Source organism: Lepisosteus oculatus, chromosome 7 (genome assembly GCF_040954835.1).
Source record: "Lepisosteus oculatus isolate fLepOcu1 chromosome 7, fLepOcu1.hap2, whole genome shotgun sequence".
Lineage (NCBI taxonomy): Eukaryota > Metazoa > Chordata > Actinopteri > Semionotiformes > Lepisosteidae > Lepisosteus > Lepisosteus oculatus.
Genome location: NC_090702.1, coordinates 38,103,024 through 38,124,443, shown reverse-complemented (window position 1 = coordinate 38,124,443; position 21,420 = coordinate 38,103,024). Strand labels below are relative to the sequence as shown.

General features: G+C 34.9%; 1 protein-coding gene across 10 annotated transcripts in view; it reads left to right on the top strand.

Annotated features, from left to right (window-relative positions):
* The window catches only part of cadps2 (Ca++-dependent secretion activator 2), a 275,041-nt gene that overhangs the window by 211,467 nt on the left and 42,154 nt on the right, over window positions 1-21,420 (top strand). For 5 of the 10 annotated variants that reach the window (XM_069192478.1, XM_069192475.1, XM_069192474.1 and 2 more), the window contains 4 exons: window positions 6,159-6,315; window positions 9,362-9,433; window positions 18,799-18,940; window positions 19,590-19,709. In XM_069192478.1, coding sequence (XP_069048579.1) covers window positions 6,159-6,315; window positions 9,362-9,433; window positions 18,799-18,940; window positions 19,590-19,709 — 491 coding nt within the window. The remainder of the gene's footprint in view (window positions 1-6,158; window positions 6,316-9,361; window positions 9,434-18,798; window positions 18,941-19,589; window positions 19,710-21,420) is intronic. The other 5 variants (XM_015352518.2, XM_069192476.1, XM_015352524.2 and 2 more) reach the window with 3 other exon arrangements.

The following is a 21,420-nucleotide window of genomic DNA, read 5'->3' as shown; positions in this document are numbered from 1 at the left end:
GTAATTCTGTTTTGGTAAGGGGACCTTTCTGTACTGAAAATGAAAAATAGTTTGTAAAACCTTAACATATGTAGGTAGATATATGCCAAGCATAGATTTATCCAGTTCCTGTACATCTCTTCTGTTACCTTTAGTAAGGCTTTGTGCCTCGATAACTGTACTGCACAATTGTAGTTTTCTAAGTACAGTGTGAAACCTAATTTTTTAATGACACAATTATAGTCTTTTCCAGTAAAATCTGTGTGGAAATAAGTTTTGTCATCTGGGGAAGATCTGGTTCTTTTATTGTCCAGAGAATTAGAGGGCAAATTTGTACAAACCTTTGCAGTTCATGGGGGGAAGATGCCAAAGTTGTGGTCAATAGTTACAGTAGATGCCAAAGGCTATTGAGAGGCTGTCTTGCAATTGGCAGAATAGGTCACTTACTGCTACTGTCTTATGAAGGCCCCTTTAGGGTGGGTGTTGGTGGTTTCTCTCCAAAGTAAGCAATTTTGATGTTTTGGAAATGCTCAAATTCCTGTGCAAATAAGGGAGAAGAATGGAGGAGAATATTGTAAGATAATCTGAATATTCTATTCATGGATAGAAAGGAGAACAGAGCTGGAAAAATTTGATATTACCAGTAGAGATATCCAGTGTACCTCTTTTCTTAAAAAAAGGAAACCAAAATTTTGATTTTTTAAAAGAGATTGACATCACCAGCACAACATGGCTTGACTGTAGCAAGGCATTTATCATGCAGAATACAATGAAACCATGTAGGGTAAGAGGAATTTCGCCAGAAACTGGTGAATGTATTGAAAAGCCATTCACTTGCTGTTTAATTGCACAGCTGGCTGAGGTGCAAGAATGTAGGCTCCATTTGGCAGCTGGTACTGTAGCCTTCCTACCTGTGCAGAAAGTCACAGTGTATTTTTGAAAGGCTTAGAAAATTAAAGATGTGAATAAATTAAATGTCAGCACTAAAATTAGTTCTGTGCAGATGTTTTGCAGGTACAAAAAGCAAGCAAAGCCCCAGCTATTCTCACTTCCCTGTTGTAAATTTCACACCTACATTAAAAAATAAATAATTTGCAATGGACATATGTGAATTCATTATGATTATTTGTATTGGAAAAAAACAGATGCTGAATTATTGATTAAAAAAGACCCTCATTAGCATGTATTCCAATGTAGTCTCAGACATCTGTTCATGATGAAAAAGGCTTTCTTTCATGGGGCTGCACAAAATAATTCTTATGTTAGTGCACTTAAATAGTAAATACATTCAAATTAGCTCACTTTAGATATTATAGAGATATTGTTTGCTTTCTGCATATCTAATACAGTTAATTGAAAATGCCTTTGATGTGTTGCTTTATAAATATAATCATAAAGCATTTAACATGTAAGAAGGAGGTGAAGAAAAAATGTCTGGAGTGTTCCCTCAAACATTGGTAAAATGTTTATTTAAAAGATATCTTAGAAAATATATAGTAAGGTTTTATCAATGAAAGTCTTATCAAATGTTTTATTATGTTCTTTTTCTACCTTATAAACAAATGGCTTCATACAGGGAAACGAGGTATGTAGATTTTGTGAATATCTGTTTTTTAATTTCTTTTGTGATGATACATTGTCAGCACAGTGCTTTATGATCTCTTAGGTGCTTTAAAAGTTACTCTCACATCATCATTCCCATGACTGGAGTGTACTTTATCAAAAAGCTATTTAGTGGTAGTTACACATTATTCATAAATGTGAAATTACCATAATATGATTTTTTGTAGTTTTCATGTTATGATCTACCATTTCTAAACATACTTACATACAGAATTTAACATTTATGATATGTAAATTGTTTTTGCATTTAAAGTAGACTCTTAAAAAGGTTAATGAGTGACACATTCACTTAGAACTTCAAATGAAGATGATTGCTGTTCTTACACCTCAATTCTGCGTGCTTCCACATACTCATATTGTGTATGTAATATGGTTAAAACAGTGCAAGGTATGCGAGTACTTAACTAAAACAAAACAATAAACTATGCATGAGGCAATGTAAAAAAATGCATCATTCACAAGAGAAAATAACCCCAATGTATAAACCTTTGGAAAAAAGCACTGTGATCCTCTGACAAAGTTTTGAGTCCTTTGGCTGTTTTGTAACAAGGTCACCATTTTGTAGATGCCATATATAGTGAAAAACTATATTTTGTTCTTTCTGATGTTTTAGAGTGTTCATAAATAAATATGTAATTAACCAGTTTTATTTAAATTAATTTAATTTGAATGTCTCTGAATTCTTGTGGCATAAATCATAATCATTGTGTTTAGTAGATAAGTTTGACTGGAATAACCCACAATGCATTAAACTGTGTTTATTGGTTATATTAATGATATGGTATTTTTCAAACAGTTTTGAAGATTTTAATACATTTTTATCAAATCTATAAAATAGCACATTCAAGTATGTACTGTACTAAGTATTGGCATATTCCTGTGAACACAAGTGCATATCATAGTATTTTCTAGTAGTGTCTATTGTATACATCTGTGCCTCCAGTAATGTGTATGAAAAAGTAATACATTTTTAGGATTAAGCAAGAATTTACTCATTTTAAATATGTTTCAATTGTCATGCCATTTTGTCTGCTCATCTGTGTGTTGTCCACATACAGCATAAACAAATGGTTAAAAAATGGAGATGATGAAGATGTCTAGTTCTAGGCATCCAAAACCTTCAAAGTGATTTTTATTGAAAAAGTCAGGTATACAATTAAAAGCATAATTGTGTAAGAAGGATATAATGCATTGGAAAATTGGTTTGAAATTTTAATTGTATTGTAGACTCTGCAACCTGACTCTTTGTGTCAAGTTCCAACAGCTAGCAGACAAATGACACCACCAGAAAACAGGGAATATGGATATTTCAAAGGGTAGTTTTCTAAAGAGTCAATTCCATCAGTTATATTAAAGATTACCATAATGGCAGTTTTCACAGATGCTGAAATAAAAAGTCATGATGTTATTCAGGAGAATTCTTTATCATGTTTATCCATACTCTACATTTTTTGACTTTGTGAAAAGATAGTTCACAAAAGGCTGATACCAAGCATTCTCAAGGCTAGATAAAGTATTAAGAGAGCTGAACAAGGTTGCAGAATGTTAAGGTAACGACAGTTTTAATGTAATTAGTCTTCACTTTTGTATTACATTTTAAATAATTTAAGATTACTTTGTTCTTTATTTTTTGATGATGTTATTTTGTTTCTTCCAACTACTCTGTAATTCATCACTATTTTTGACATCTGTTTTAACATGAAATTAACGTCTAGGAGAGCAGAGACAACGTAAGGGAAGGATGAATGTATTATCTGTGTTAAAAGTAAAAGAACAAAACAGCTGTCAAGATGTTTTGACAAAGTGTAAAGGTACTGTAATTAGGGTGAAGCCTGAATGCTTCCATCTATATACACCTGTAAGTGCTTTTGATTTTTTAAATGTTTTTGAGTGGATTTTACTCTGGGTGTAATTAATTTATTAATTGCAGTTATCAAGTAACTATTTGTCTTGATAACGTCATTATAAATCATTTTTATTTCCCATTACAACAAAAAAGCTTTGTGTGCTGAAACACAAAATAAAAACTTTAATAGAACCATTGAACAAATAGGTTATTGCCATGGATTTTTTTAAAGTACAGTAGAAAACAACAATATTTGAAGTTAAAATCTAAGAAACCTAAAATCTAAGAATTTCTTTTTTATTACCAGTGTCCTACTGAATGATATATTTTTTCATCTTTATTTTTAATAAATATTGCATATTATTTGAGAAATGTCTGAAATGAAACATACAGTAACATGCATAACTATTTTCATAATTTACTGTTTGTATCCCCAACCCTTGCCTTCATGAGAGCTTTTTTCTTGTGTTTGGAAAGTGGTATATGAAACCTTCCCTAGGGAAGTTTGCTCATTCTTTAACATACAGTATGTAGTTTTGAGGTGGGTAGCTGCGTCAGCATGCGTAGGCTGCAAAGGAACAAGTAATAGGTTTATTCCATGCTGAAAAAAAGAAGAAAGAGAACACAACGTTTCGGCCGTGGAGCCTTCTTCAGGTGTGGACACCTGAAGAAGGCTCCACGGCCGAAACGTTGTGTTCTCTTTCTTCTTTTTTTCAGCATGGAATAAACCTATTACTTGTTCCTATGTAGTTTTGAGGTCTAGAATAAACTTTGGTTATTCCAGCCTTCACATCAATTTGCATCTATATAGGATTCAGGTGTGTGGACTTGAGTGGCCAGGACGTAGCCAAAGTCTCTTTTTTTCCCAAAATGTCTTTTGCAAAGTTTACAGCTCCCCTTTGGTCATTAATCTGCTAAAGTAAAAACAATAATAATAAACCATCTATTGTTGCATAACAGAGTGTACCGTCACTTAATTGTTTTCTATATTACAAAGATCACTGGCATATTGTAACGAACAGTTCTTTCCGGGCCCTATGCGGACTATCCGAAAGGTGAAGAAACACTAGGGAAAAATATCATGCAGGAGTCGGTCAGGAGACAAGGGGGCGTGTCCATGCAGTGCTAGTGTCCGGGGGGAGTGAATCCAGGGCGAACAATCCAAGGGTAAATCCAGAGGAGGAATCCAAGACGGGAGGTTTAGTCCAAGACCAGGGGATCCATCCATAGTTAAAACCAGAACCGGGTCGGGACCGGCGGGGCAGGGAATCAGGAACAGGAAACTAAAACCATAACGGAGCCAGACGCGGCAGGACCCCGGGCTCTCATGACACGGAAATCAATGAGAAGCCCCGAGCAATCGCCTGCGTCTGGCTTTAAAGGTGGAACTAAAGAGGGGCTGGAATAAGGAACAGGTGTGGGGAATGGGACAGAACGAGGAAGGGCTGGAGCGCCCTTAAGAGGAGGAGTAACGATCGTGACACATTTGGGGATGAAATCCAAGCCAACACCATCACACAGCCTTCCTGATATCTAACAAGTAGTATGAAGATGTTTTCTTCAAATTATTCTCCTCACCTTTCCTAGGAAAAAATGTTCTGTTTGTGGTTCACTTGACTATAAAAAAGTTATCATGAGGCTTCTTCAAGTATTCAGTGGGAAAAGTATTTGTAACCTTTCTGTATGTACTGTATGTTATTACGACAACTGCAAACACCTTCTTTTTGTGGTTTTTTTTTCAATGGAGGATTGAAACTTGATTTTTGCCCATTAGATTTTCATCATATATTCATTATAGTAATTTTGAATAATTTATTTTTTTTCTCCTGGCGAATATATTTGCAACAACTTGAGGATTTTGGAAAATTACAGTTAGTTACAAATAACTTATATTTTTAAGATCGCTTCAAAACCTTTATTCTTAGTTCATTCACACATATTTTTTTCTTAACAGTAAGTCTTTAAGTTAAGTAAAATAATTATTAATGTATTGAGGTTAGGCTTAGTTTGTTTATTAATCATCCCTGTGATTAAAATGAATACATTCTTTTTATTTTGACCTCTTAGGTTTGCTGTAAATAAGTGCTTTTGTCAACTTCATTTTAAGGTATACAGTATACAGTATGTGATTATATAGTTCAGGTGGGTAGCTGCGTCAGCATGCATAGGCTGCAAAGGAACAAGTAATAGGTTTATTCCATGCTGAAAAGAGAAGAAAGAAAACACAAAGTTTCAGCCGTGGAGCCTTCTTCAGGTGTGATGTCACCTGCTAATTTGAAAAACTTTAATTTTACACTAACTGTCCAATTTAGATATTCACAAAAGAAACTCCTCTATTTACAAAATCATGGAAATGGGATCAAAAATGTACTTCAAGTGGGAATTGTTTGTTCTGTCATATTCATAGTAATATGGTGATTTGGATTTCCTCCCAAGTGACCTGATCTCACTTGAAAAATACAGTAAGTACTATAACACCTGGCTGCACTTGAACCAAAAGCAGATAAACAGGCTTTTACCAGCTTGTCTGCTGAACGAGAGCCTTTCTGAGAAAGACTAACATTAAGGAGTTAGAATGAGATGCTATTGCTAACATGCTGTTAGCAATAGAGTTATTATTTTCAAAACTATTCTGAACCATATGTTTTGTGGGGGTTTATCCATGCTGTTCAGCACTTAATATGTCTGATATAATTATTGTTTCTCCTAGGCCTTTGCTTGGTGGCCAGAATTAATGGCAGAGCATGCTGAAATATTCTGGTCCCTATATGCTGTTGACATGGATGCCTGTCTTGAAGCCCAACCTCAAGACTCCTGGGATAGCTTTCCACTCTTCCAGCTCCTCAATAACTTCCTGAGACTCGACCGTAAGTTGCTTTTTCATTGTGTATATCCCTGAAATGTGTCCAGAACTTTGTGAGATTTTTTTTTCAATAATAATTGAGCTAATTAACTTTCATGCCACAACAGAAAACAAAGCTTGTTAGTAAAAGGTGAACACTCTTTGGTCTTCCCCTGGAATTACAATAATTAACACCAAAGTCAAGAGTTAAAACAGCTAAATCACTGTAATTAATGTCAGATGCAAGCAGTAATATGTCAGGGAAATGATTCTTCTACTAGCTTTGTTTGACATTTAATAACTTTGCCTTTGGCTTGAGGTGTTCACTTGTCACCATATTGAGTTATCTGTCAAATAATCCCTGTCATGTATTTGTGCTTGAAATAAATCTAGGACACATAAAGTGACATTCAGTATTGCTATACAAACAAATTACTGTGGGAATTATTCATGAAATTTAACAACTGTTTTGCCATGGTTGTAACAACTGCTACCATCTCTTTTGTCTTTTAATCAGTTCATAAATAGCATGGTGGTTGTACTACCATGATGGCAGTCAATACTGTCAAAGCTCTTCTTTTCCTTAATTTGCTTACACTGAAATTGATATATAAACATTTGTGTCAATCAATGGCTTTTATAAGGGCAGAAAATATCCTATCCTCTGCAGATAGCAATAGTATTATAGGCTTTTCAATAATAATAATAAAAAAATGTTGTTATTCCATTTAATCTTATTGATGTGCACCTGTATAGAATTATAGTTGTTGTGTCTGCAAAATATTGTTGTGAAACCTTGGACCACTTTTAATTGCTGATAATTAAGGACATAAGAACTCTTCCATATGAGAGGAGGCCTTTCAGCCTATCTAGCTCTTTTGGTAGTAACTAATAGATCCAAGGATCTAATCCAGTCATTTCTTGAAATAAGTCAAGATATCTGCTTCATCAGCATGGCTAGGTAGCTCTTTCCAAACTGGCATATTTGTGTAAAGAGGTGCCTCCTGTTCTCAGTTTTAAAAGCACTTTTACATAGTTTTCAATTGTATGTTCTGGTTTGTGTGTTACTGTTGATTCTGTAATCTTTAGATAATCTTTGTGATTCATTTGAGCATTTTTTATACCTGTATCAGGTATCCTCGTAGTCTTCTCTGTTCAAGACTATAAAGGTACCCGCCAGTGTAGGACATTCCTTAAAGCCCAGTAATGTACTGTGTCTTGTTTCTCAGAGCAGCAATATAGTATATTTAATGTGGTGAACAAACCTGTGCACAGTGTTCTAAATTAGGGCTTTTTAGTGCATTGCAATTTTTAAATCCCTTGATTTAAATTATTTAATTTTAGCTATGTATGCTAATATTCTGTTTGATTTTGTTATGCTTTCTCATGCTGGCTAAAAGATTTAAATGATGTTTCAACATGCCTCTTTAAATTCCGTGGTTCTGTATTTAATGTAGTTAATTATATCTGTAGTTATTTATATTTTAAAACCCTGATTGTAATATTCTGCATTTGTCTACCGCAACCATGGCTAAAAGCAAGTCTCGCAGGCCGCATATATTAAACACTACTAGGCTTACCTTATCTTCGTGCGTAATAGCTATTGACCATGTGTTTGTATATATATAAGAGAGAGGTTGGAAAAGTCATGGTGTAGTACACAAAGTTTCTTGAGAAACAGGATGTATTGGATGGAAGTCTTTCATCAGCTGTGTAACTTCAAAAGCACTTTGCTTGCAAAGGGTGCTCGGGGGGCGTGGCGCAGGCAAACAAGTCCAAACAGTTAAAGGGGGAATTCCAGGGCACAGTCCATTGTCCAGGTAATGGGAAAACCATCCAAGATATACGAAGATTAAAATCCAGAACGGGATCCGGAACAGGAACAAAGAGTTAAACCAGGGTAACGAGGCCAGGTGCTCCGAGCCCCGGTCTCAGATGGTCAGGACGCTGTGATGAAGCCTATACTGTAGGGTCTCTCCTGGACCCACTGGTAGGTGGGTTTCTGGGTGTCCATCTCCCGTGCTGAGTCAAGAATAGCGAGAGCACCAAGCTTAAATAATAACAGACAAAACAGGAGGCAGATCCATATAATTAACTAAAATACGAAAGGGTCGGAGCGCCCTTAAGAGGAGGGATAATGATAACATTCTTAACTCTGACAGTATAGTACTCACATTAATGGGATACTTGATGCTGCCTGAAGGAAACCAAATTCACGCTCTAATTGTGTGACTGATCAATGAAGTTGAGATTCCAGGTGAAAGCTTCTCAAGCATGCATGGAAGTGTGACTTGATGCGGCACATTGCAGAGAAGGTACATCCACAAATGTATGTCGATGCAAATATGAACAATATTTTTGCACTTAATAGTCATAAATTCTGGAATGGTTTGCTACAATTCTGAAATGGAAGACAAGAGTTGGGTGGCATAGGACTTCCCTCCAGCATGTGCATTAGTTTGTCCTCAAGTACGTGGTGGGGCAAATTGAAAGTTTCAGCCAATTCCTTCATTTTTTCCACAGGGAAAGTGAATGGTTCTCTGAAAAAATGTCCGGCAAATTTAACCTCCTCACATGTCGCATTCAACAGTGGTAAATGAGTTAAATCACACTCTTTCAATTGTGTAGCATGCAGTTCTAGCTTCATTTTGAAACTTTCAAAGCAGCACAACAAGTCATCGACATGTTTCCCTTCACCTTGCAATTGCAGGTTCAGCCTGTTCAGATGAGCCATGAGGTCAGTAAGAAATGCCAGATTAGTTTTCCATTGCTTGTCTTTCAACTCTGGAAATCTCTCTCCCTCGCCATTATCATTGAGAATGTGGTCAATCTTTAGAAGTGATGTGAGAAATCTGTTAAGGACCTTGCCCAGGCTTAGCCATCGGACTTCGCTGTGCAGAATGATGTCTCCATAGGCAGCATTCATTTCTTTCAGTAATGTCACAAAATGGTAGTGCATTAGTGGCCATGCTTGGATGAAGTGTCCATAACCCTTGTAAGGTATCCTTTGGGTTGCTGGTGCACAATGCAGTGAAAGGCTAACAAGTCAGAAGAGTCCTTTCTCATTTCAGCGACAAGTCCCTTGTGTTTACCAGCCATTGAAGGTGCACCATCAGTTGTGACGGAGACCACGGAGGATGACGGTATAGTCATGTCTTTGCAAGCTTCACTGATTGCTCTGTGAATGTCCTCACCCCTAGTTCGTTCACGGAGTGATTTCAATGACAGTAAATCTTCAGTAATTTAAAACGTTTCCGAATTCACACATCTGACCCAAATGCAAAGCTGAGCCACGTCCCTAATATCCATAGATTTGTCTGAAGCTACACTCAGAGCTGTGCTGTCAAGTTTTCAGACATTTCTGCAATTCGTCGCGTAGCTGTCATTGCTTAGCTGTAAACCTTTTATCCTGCAAATTATCTCGCTCTTGTTGCTCAAGTCCTCAAAGAGACATTGTGATTCAAGAAAACAGTTCTTTACTAGTTCACCATCACTGAATGGTTTACAATGTTTAGTGAGTAGCCATGAAATTGTGAACATGGCTAGCGTCACCGCCTGGGATGCTTTAAAAGTAGCTCGCATGATTTTCCGCTCGGCAATAGCAGATTAGTAATCTTGAGAGACCTGTCACTTGAATCAGATGGGTATTGCTTGTCAAAGTTCTTGTGAGTAGTATCAAAAGGTATTTTTACATGGTACATTTTGCAAGCGCCCAGTGTCCTGGCCAAATTTCCCATTGGCCCTTACCAATCATGGCCTCCTAATAATCCCCATCTATGAACTGGCTTCATTACTCTGCTCTCCTCCCCACTGATAGCTGATGTGTGGTGAGCATTCTGGCGCACTATGGCTGCCGTCGCATCATCCAGATGGATGCTGCAAATTGGTGTTGGTGGAGGGAAGTCCCCATTACCTGTAGAGCGCTTTGAGTGGAGTGTCCAGAAAAGCGCTATATAAGTGTAAGCTATTATTATTATTATTTGTTTGGTTGACATTTTCTTCCTCTGGCCCATGTCATTTTTCACCTCACCTCACAACAAACTTATCAATTTTTCTTTCCTTTTTTATACAAACTAGCAGGCTACTAGGCTAGGCAACCCTGCTGTGAGCGGGCTATTCTTTGCACTCAGACGTATGTCGGTGAAGGCAATATGAAAGTGTGTTCTAGTGACGTGCATTATAGCCTACGTGCAGCACTTTATTGAAATTAAAGATTAATGAAAATTAATCTGATCACCAGTGAATCTGTTCAGAAACGGTTTTACGTGACTAGAACACACTCTTAGTGGAGCTGTGATATCTACCTATTTTTTTATCGACTGCAAACAAATGTAATTTATTATAAAGGAGTCAGACGTTGCAGGCCACAGGTTGAGAACCAGCCTGAGCATTAATCTCTTATCTGTATTCCCTATTTTCAAACCACAAACAATTTTGCAGTCTGAGGAAATGCATTCAATTGCATACCACCTGTAATTAACCTGTAAATTAATATAGGCAATATGGGTACGAGTTACCTTGACTAAGATAGTTAAGGTTGTTGTCAGGAGAAAAGGGCTGTAGTTTTTACCTATAGAATGATCATTTCTTTTTTTCTAATCCTGAAACAAGATAAAGATAAATCTTTGTCAGGAGCTGGACAAGGAAACAAAGAGCAAAACCTGGTGGGATTGTGCTGCATCATCTATGCAATTACTTGCTGGCCTCTATTCCATGTTTATGTAAGATTTGATATTTCCATTGTTTTTACTGTTTGCATTTGTTACTGTAATCTATCCCTTTTAAATCTGTCTCTTAAACGTGCCTGTTTTCAATACTATTGATCATTTGCAAAATACAGCAATAATACTCGAGAGCACTGCCTTAATTTACAGTATGTTTTATATTGAGTCTTCAGCACGTTTTCTATAACATAATTTATTTAAAATTGTATTTTTTATTGTGATGTTACTTATTTTGTTGCCTAATTTATATTGTGGTTTCCACTTTAATTGCAGTCGAGCTCTTGAGGTATTTGGTTGAGCTATCTTATGTCCTATTTTGCCTTCAGATGGTGCTTTATTGTGGTGTAAAACCTTTTCCCCATACCGGACAGCTGTTTTTCTGTAGCACTTTTTTTTTTCAGAATTTTTAAGCAATTGAAAAAAGAATAATAATAGTTTTTAATCTTTCATTTCTGTTATGTCAGATTTTGCCAGTTATATACACAATTTATACTATGTTGTCTAAGATTGAATCATCTGAATGAGATTCTCCGACCTATTAGCCATCTCTTGTAATGTTTCATATGTTCTCATGTTCTAATTAGAATTCTGAATGTTTGGTGAAATTATCAGGGATTTTGGTATAGTTTGGTATGGTTACATACCAGTTCCATTAAACAATTAGGATGACAGTGCACCACTGTATTAATTTAACATGCTGTTTATTGATTTTTAAATGGTAATACCCTTTCACAGTTTTCAAATCACATTTACATGGCTGGTTGTGACCATCACTGCATAAATAAAAGTCAGATCTGTTTTCTTTGTTTTATATAAACTTCAGAAAAAAATTCTGTCTTTTTACAAACTCTTGTCTTAAAATAATATGCTACTGAGAGGAGATTGTTGGCTTTTTGCCTTTCTGCTGTGTTAATTATAATTCCACAAGCCATTACCACAAAGCAGTCTACAATCAGCTCCGTCATCAGGCTTGGAGACTTTTATATGCATACTAACCTTTATTGTCTACTTGCTAGTTAGGTTGTTTTTCCAACACTTTTAACTTACCAATATAACATGACTTTCATGTTATTTATCCTGACAATGGTTTAATGAATGGGGTAAAAAAAAGCTTTTGTTTTGATGGACATACTGTGTATTTTTATGTTTTTTAAATTTTTTGAATAACCCTGTATTTCCTTAAATGTGTGTCATGCTTAAGTTAAAGGAGTTGTAAAGGAAGCAGGTTAGTAAAACAAGCAAAGCTTAATTTTGTGTCCAACAGAATAAAATAGAAAAAAAACCTTTCAGTTGTGGATCCCTTTTCATGTGTGTTGGACAATTAAAGAGACAACAGGAAAATTAGGGTAACGAGAACAGAAAGATATTATGAGAATGTTTAGGGGCAAAAGGGAGTGGTTGGTTCTTCATTATGCAGGAATATTTTACAATTAATCAGTAGATGATGCGTTAATTACATAATCACGTTTTCAGTTCACAAATGAATTGGTAGATATTGTTGCTTTTAATGTGAAAACTGTATTATACAGATGATCAATATTTTTTTTTCCATAGCTTTAGCTTTATAACATTGCTGCCTTGCAGCACTATGGCATGGGTTCAATTCCTGGGTGCTATCTGCGTGGAGTTTGTATGTTCTCTCTGTGTTTGCATGGGCTCCTTCTGGGTGCTCCGGTTTCCTCCCACAGTCCAAAGACATGCTGGTAGGTGAATTGGCTTCTGTAAAAATTATCCTTAGTGTGAGTGTGTGCATGCCTGTGTCTGTCGATGGACTAGCATCCCCTCCGAGGCAGATCTGGCTTTATGCCTGTTGCTTGATAGGGATATGCTCCAGCTTCCCCCATGACCCTGTACTGGATTAGTGGATTAGAATATGGATGGATGGAAACAGGGTCTTTCACCTCTCCATAAACACAAAATTGTGTTACTATCTATGTGTAAATGTGGTTTTTAGCATTTGAGGCCAACAAATTTGAGTAGATTTAAGTACTTTAAATACACCTTTAGAGAAAATAATAATTCGGATTACCAACACAGATAGGGATTCAGTTTTTTAAAAAGTGTGCTGCATATTGCACATTTTTAAAGCCTGTTTTCCCCTGTTGAAACTTCCTGTTTAAAATTTAAAAAGCAACCAGAAAAATTGGAAGGCCCATTTTCAAGGTCCATATTGATTTGGATGATCAAGATCAAGTGAGCTTTTGTCCTGCTTGAAAAGTTTTTTTTTTGCCTGACAAGTAATTGTCACATTGATTTTAATGTTATATACAATATACAGAATTTGACAGTGAAGTAGGACACCAGAATTTAGTAGCTTGAAATGTTTCTCTTTGTTGTATTGAGTTAACAATGGATTTTAAATCATTGTTTGGAAGAACATTGCTTTCTTTAATTTATCATTTTATCAAATGAATTAACAATCAGTACAACTTGTAGCAATTAATACATCTGATGTAAATAAATTAGATGTTTAGTTTGAAAGGCTTTTTTTGTAGAAGCTACTGTACTACCCTGGCTTCTTTCAAGAAGTGACTGGATGAAATCCTTAGATCAACTACAGTAGCTACTAACTATAATAGGCTACCCGGACCAAATGGCCACCTCTCATTTTGTAACCTTTCTTATGCTTTTAAGTAACAGAAATATGCTACCTTAATATGGTCTCTTATTGATTCCTTTGACTATTTATAATTGGCCTATTTGTGTAGTAATTGTGATTGTATACATTGTATCACCCTGCAGTAGCATGCAGAGTGTATTTATGTCTTTATTTCCAAGTAGCGTAGCTGAGTCACCGCTATATTTAAAAAAAAAATCTGCTTTGCTATTTCAAATGCGTTTAATTACATGTGAACAGCTTAAAAGAAACCAGGAATGTCATCCAGGCCTATAAGTGCAGTTTTATTGTGCTGTATGTTGGCAGAATACCAGATTGTTCAGGTGCTAGAAGTTTGTTTTAGTTCAAGGACTTAATTGTGACTTAATTTTTTAGAGCGCCTTTGTAGGCCATGGCAAGAAATGAGCCTGAAATACGATAGGTCTTTAACAGAGTACCCTTTGTTGAAAAGCACAACACTTAAACAGAAGGGATTTTCTTAAGAATATAAATATGCTAGAGAGTTCTGGGGATCAAACAGGGTTTCACTCCTTATCTTGAAAATATGTGTCAATCAGAATAATCAGTGATAGAACATCTTTGAAGATGTGAGATATACCTAAAAGTGAATTGCAGTCATTCTATTGATGTGAAGAGGAATATAACAGATTGAAAATATTAACATACTGTATTTACTTTCACTTATGTGCACCACAAATATGTAATATCAATTAAATGTATGAAAGTTTGCACGCATAATGTTCTGCAAAAACTAATAATGTTTGAAATTATATGTCTGACTGAGGTCTTAGTTTTGTATTCATGTAGTACTGTATATTAGAATTCAAAGAGCTCATATCAGGATTAGTTTATAATACGGTAAATAAAAAATATACTGGGCAAAGCTTAGCTGTTACATGTAAAGCTAAGTTCTACAGCCAGCAGCAGTGATCACACCATTGGTGAGTCATGCTCTACACTTACTGTATTCTTTAATTAACAGAGATATTTAAAGCCTGTGTTTACAAGTTATTTGTGAATACTCCTAGTAATGGTGAGTGTGGCTTACCACAAACTAGAGATTGTAATTAAATGTGTTCCTAGATTTTTTTTGTTTCTAATTTACTGTATAAATGCACAGTATATATGTATGCACATATATATTAAGGACATTAAAAAGTTGTAAAAACAAGATACCACCTCAGGAGGATAAAAAGGCTAGTGTTAATAATTAACAGGGAGAGTGAAGTGGAGTTAAATTAGTCATAATAGAGCCCAGAGTGACTGCTAAAGTCACCGCTCATTATCAGAACAAACTCATTAGGAAATGAAAAGGTGAAAATCCCACAGGGAGTATCTCAACACTAATGTCTTCCAGCATATTTTCATTTGTCTTTCTCAATAAATCCACGGCAAAAAATCAGATCCTAAATTAACTTCACATTTTTACAAAATGAGCTGACAGGCAACAAAAGTGATGAAAATAAAAGAAAGGACAATATTCAGCTGTTGTAAAAACAATAACTTTGTGATTTGGAAATGGGTTTGAAATTCAAGCCTATCTTCTTAGTTTCATCTGTAACTTTACAACTTTATGAAGCAATAGACCTTGCTGCCTTAAATTTAGATGTTGTTTTCCAAACTTTAATTTATATTGTACATACTTTATCAACAGCTATTCGATTTATTTGAACATCCATATTTATATTATTTTGGTGATTTTGCATTGTGTAATTTTACACAATCATAGCTGCAATTGTGTGGAGTACTGGTTAGTTCTCTGGATTCTGGACTTGCATTGGATAACAGTGTCAGTGAAGTAAATTAACATTTAAGAAATGAAGTAGCCATAGATTCTTCTAAAGTCACTACATTTCTAATCAGGTGGGGCCATCCAAACTCAGCCACCAAGATCTACATAATTATTTAAACACCTGATTCTAATTATTCTCTTAACTGAGCTAATGAAACTACTGGTTTCTTACTTTTTCACATCCCATACACTGTACATTAATTATTCATTGTTTGTTTAATTCATATATCATTTTTTGGTTTTAGAGCTATGGAATTATTTACTATAAATGTCCTATTGGATCCTTACATAAAACTTTTTTTCATTAAAAGATGACTATCATAGCAAAACTATGACATTTCCATTTTTACCTTTGAAGTTCAATTTTATTCTAGGCACTGTAGATCTGTAGTCATGAATGTCTTCTGAGACTGGTGTCCCAGTTTCTCAATTTCTCTTTCACATCTGGTTTTATTTTTGCTGTTACATATGATTGTTGTGTACTCTTGATAATCCATTATGAGACACATCTCTTTTTTTAGGGTTTCTTGCCATAGGTGTGCTACATGCTTCATTTTTCTTCATTGCTCCTCTGATAATTAATTTCTGATTTATTAACTTCTCCAAAAGTTTACCATATCCAGTGTTTTTCTTTCTGTTGCTTATAATGGTGTCTTTTTCATTCATATCATTCTCCTTCTCCTTGACACCTGGAAGCTGCTATTTTAAACCTTTATTGTTTTTCACATCAAGTATCTTCTAATTATCATGAATTATCAGTTATACAGTCACTGAAAACTCACGTATTTGTACCTTTTATCTATTTGTAAAATTAAATCTTCTGCTAACAATTATTATGGTACCTCTACATTTATCAAGTAGGCATTTTAATTTTCACGCTGAGAGCATTGTTTTACTAAAATAATTGTCTCTTAACTTTGTAGATTTGATTCTAAAGGTTATTTGCTATTCTGTATTGGTTTTAAACTATTTTTTTAAAGTAACTCATTCCAGACTAGAAGTGCCATGATGTATGTCTACAAATCATGTGTAAATAATATTTTATGTGTTTTTTTTATGTGTTGATTATGAAATATTCAAAAAGTTCACAGTGCTCCATTATGGGAAAGATCCCAATTTTTGTCTTTTTTCCTTAAATTCTTGTTGTCATTTATATCAACAATTAAAGCTTTTAGGTGCACAGAGTTGATAAATGTGGTATTTTCAAACCATTAACATTGTTGTATTTTAGTTTTGGAGATAAAAAACATTCTGTTTTTAATTATGGCCCCATTGAGCTCATTTCAGGTGTATATTAAGGCTTTAAATATGAATTAATCGAATGAACTGCTGAATTTCAGGAACTTCTGAAATTTTACAGAATTGTTAAATGTATAATAAAGACTGCAAACAAAACAGACACCTGTTCATGAGATATAAACATGGAGTGATGCATTGCTCTTCTAGCTTTTTATAATCTTTTCAATATTTACATAAAATATTAGTTTTCAGAGTTACATAAAGGCAGGATTAGCATTTGTGGAGTGTCCTTCTGAATAAACATACTCTAATTCACTTCATTCTTGGCTTTGCATTGAATGTGAACTGCATGGACTCTTAGGAAATTACAAGGTCTGTCATCAAGAGTCCTCTTTATTTTGTCTTCCTCAAAGGCACATTGTCTACTGTTGTCAGTAGTTTATCATTTTAGATACCATTCTGTATATTATAGAAAACAAGTTAGTATCTTAATGATTACATACAGTAGGCATGTAAGGTTCTCTCCGTGTGTAATGCAGCTAGGTATTCTTTGACATAAGAAAGAAAAGCATAAATTACATTTTAAATTTTGGAATGCATTGTGATGAAACATGACACTTTAGAGAGTCCTGAGGCAATATTTAGGCAATTAAGGTTAGTTGTGCTCAAAATACCATGGTTAATCAGAGGGAAAGTAACAAAACCTTACACCAAAAAATCACTTAAAAACAAATGAATGGTGATGAAAGTCACACTCACAGCTCTCGTTCTCTAACAACAAGACTGTGAAGGGACAGCTCCTTATACGTGGTGGAAGGGGTGGTGGAAGTTGAGATGGGGGATGCCTTCTGATGAGAGCTGGATGCTATAGCTACCACCACCTGAGATCAAACCTTTATTTTCATAAGGAAGCACACATCACTACTCACAAAGCCCAACCAAACCCAGCAACTGTGTCCTAAAAGTCCTGGCATGTGACACAACTACTGCAATACTGTTTCATTTTTTTGAAGATTCCGTTTTATGCATTATATTGAATGTTAAATGAAGTTGAATGTATAATTTGTGCAGTCCCAAAGACAATTAATAACTCCAAAAAGTAATTGATGCTTTATTACTTTGACTCTTTAGAGCTGCCACTTTGGCATGATATGTAAAATAATGTCACACTCTGTAAGAAATTATATGATCTGCCTTGCTCAATGCATTCCATTTGTCAATTTAGTTAACATATGGTATAAAAACAAAGGGTGCTTGTGGGTTTAAAGAGGAACTGTAATGCTATTGTCATATCTTGGGGTTAGAAAGAATCAGTTTTGATGGGTGTATTTCAAACAACAATAAAAAGTAAAATGCACACAGTAACTTGTAAAACCTCCAATTTACACCACAAAATAGACCACATTTCCAGGTATGCGCACCGCCATGTTCTGCAATTCAGAATGAGGCAACAAAACGTCCGTGTGCAGCTCTGTGACATTGTAAAAAAGCAAGCTTGTGAATAGATCTCATTAAATCCAATAGAAATATTGTTTTTGATTTCAACACGGTTGTGCTGAAAAATACCACTTACTTATTAACTGCTTGCAGAACACTTAAGAACATTTCTGTGGTGAAATGTCCACTGAACAACTTGTACTTATTCGCTCATACATCAAATTACATTAGTTATTACAGAGACCAGTGACTAGAAGAACTAGTGGGCAAGAAGGGCTGAATCATGTCGCAAATCGTGGGAACTTGAATGCTTGGTGCATGATTTCGAAGTTTGCGACACCATGGCAACTTATAGTTCTTTCACAAAGTTAACGATTTTGTGCTTAATTTGAATTTTTTCTATTACATTATTTTGTTACCAAGATTTAATAACCGATCTCAGAAATTGGAACTGCAGTTCCTCTTTAAGTTCCAACTGTAGACACTGCTCTTATAGCTTTGAGAAAGGTTCTTTATACTTCTTACTATAGTCCCCCCAGTTGTATTAAAGGGTAACAGTATTGTTGGTGCTAAAATTAGATCTTGCTGTTACTCTTATTCTATTGCCGCATGTCTTAAGTGAATAGAATTAACCCCCATCCAGCTGCTATGCATTCCAATTGAGTTTAATCTTTTTATTCCTTTTTTTTCCTTTGGCAGCTTACCTGTGTAACGGAACATTTCATAAGCATTTGCAGGACATTTTCATTCCTCTGGTTATCCGCTACATTGATCTCATGGAGTCTTCTATCGCACAATCTATTCACAGAGGATTTGAACAGGAAACATGGCAGCCAGTCAAGTAAGCCATTTATAAACATTTAACTCTAAAATTGTATGCTTTGCAGTTCTCCTTAATTCTACCACAGTACTGTTCAACTGTTCTTTCCATATTCATTAGTGCCCATACCATTATTTAGGAAAGCAAGAACAATAATTTCCTAAAGAGGTGAAACAATTAATCATTTTTAACTTTTGTGTGTTGTTTTCTGTTAAACCTTTTGATGTGTTACACTGTAATGCCAATATTCACAGGAGATAATGCTCCTGTGCCATTTGGCAATGTTATGTTATTTTATTTTTCAGTCTTATAAAGGCATAAGGTGCTTCTATTGAAATGAGAAAAAATAGAATTTAAGAATTTAAAATCTCTCTATATCAGTTCTAAAAATGACAATATTCACAGATTTCTTTAATATTAAGTAAAAAAAAATGATTTTTGTTGTGCTTTTTTACAGTTGTACTTTAAGATTATGGGTAAAACTAACTGTTTTTGGACAATTCTACAGATTTATTATCTACATGTACATAAAATATATCTAAATAGTTTTCATATTTTCTTATTTCATTGCAACTTAAATTTAGATAAATACATTTGTATAGATTTTTAATTATTACACATGGTTCCTCATTCGGATTTATGTTGCTATGCTATTTATTTTTCTATGCAGGACAATTACCAACAATCTTCCAAATGTGCCTCTACCAAAAGTTCCAAGTCTGCCTCTTAATCTTCCTCAAATACCTAGCTTTTCTGCACCATCCTGGATGGCTCCTTTATATGACAACACGTGTGTATTATTCAGTGTCAAAAATGCAACCTTTATATGCATGCTATCAGTGCATGCCTTGTTTGTTGTCTCCGGTGGATTGGTGTTGTTCAGTGCTTTGTTAATTTTGATGAGTGGAGTTTTACTTTGTATTTTTTCCTCCTGATGCTATATATAGTATAAACATCTGAAATCTGCATACAATAGGAAGCACTATATGGCATTTCAAGATTTCAGTATCAACTAATCTACAGTACTTATTTGAACTGTAAGTCTAATGTTTTCAACAGAAAAATGAATTATTCAAAACAAAGAATAATTGTTTGTCTTGAAAAATGTGTGTATTCAGAAACTAGTAAAAACCATAGTGTGAAACTGGAGACCAAAAAATCTAAAACAGTTAGGATTTTAAGTGATATGATATCACTTGATATAGTTAAAGTGATATAGTTAAAACATGACTGAAAACCCCATCCTCAGTGAAAACAAAACTATTTTATGTAATTTTTGTCATTTTAATATTTTTGCCCTGTAGCTTAATGAAGTCCAAAATTTGAAAACAGTCAAAGACGTCCAAGGGTGATATAGGGTCTTAAATAAGTATTCTGATCCTACCTATGGTATCCCATTTTCTGAAATGACAAAATCACAGATACACATTTTTTAAAATGTGAATGGTCAAAGAATTAGAATTTTGAGAATAAAATAAATTACAGTACATACCAGCAGAAACTTAAGAGAAAACAAAATACAGTTGTTGAATATGTATTCAGGCATTTTGGTAGAAGCACTTCAGGCAGCAATTACAACTGCAAGTCTTTTTGGTTAAGTTTCCAATACTTTGCATACAGGTTAAGTGTAATGTTTTCCTTCTTGGCAGATTTGCTCAAGTTCCCTTAAAGTTGCTTAGAGATCACTTATGGACTTCAGTTTTCATGTCTATTCAGAGACTCACAATGGGATTCAAGTCAGGAGTTTGAGTGGATCAGCCAGGGCATTCACTTTCTTATTCTTAGGCCATTCTGGGTTGTTTTGGCCTGGTGTTTCAGATCATTGTCCTGTTGAAAACAAAATGTTTGTCAAAGTTTTGGTTCAAAAGTTGGTTGTCCTCTAAGATTGCCAGTCATTTGCTTTATGTATGTTCCCATCAGTCCTGACAAACTTTGCAGTTCTTGCTGATGAGGGATGATGCTAAGTGATGCACTATATTGGGTTTTCATCACATGTAAATACCTTGAGTTTAGAACACAATGTTCCACTTTTGTCCTGTCTGACCACAACACCCTTTGCTACATTTTGCAGGATCACTCATATGCTTTGTTTTAAACCCCACATGGGCTTTCAGAAGGCATATTTTTAGTCATGGCTTCCTTCTTTTAACCCTTTAAAGTTTTTCAGGTTCTCAGTTTTTTACCTACTCACAGAGTTTATACTGCCATCTGTGATGTTAAATAGCTTGTGCATATTTTAGGATTGGAAGGATATGTTTCAGACACTACTCATGCCTTTGCGCCTGTAAAGTTGCAATATACATGTACTGTATAATGTCTTTAATTTCCCTCACATTGGCAGACCTCTTTAGTTCATCAGTCACCACAAGAAGTCTTGTCTCTGCTCTATTTCACTATTTCATTTGTTTATAATTCGCTCCTTCTCAGTTACCTATATATGAAATAGAGAACTATCACACAGATAAACTGAATGGTAGTCCTGATTAAGAAGCAGAATAGGA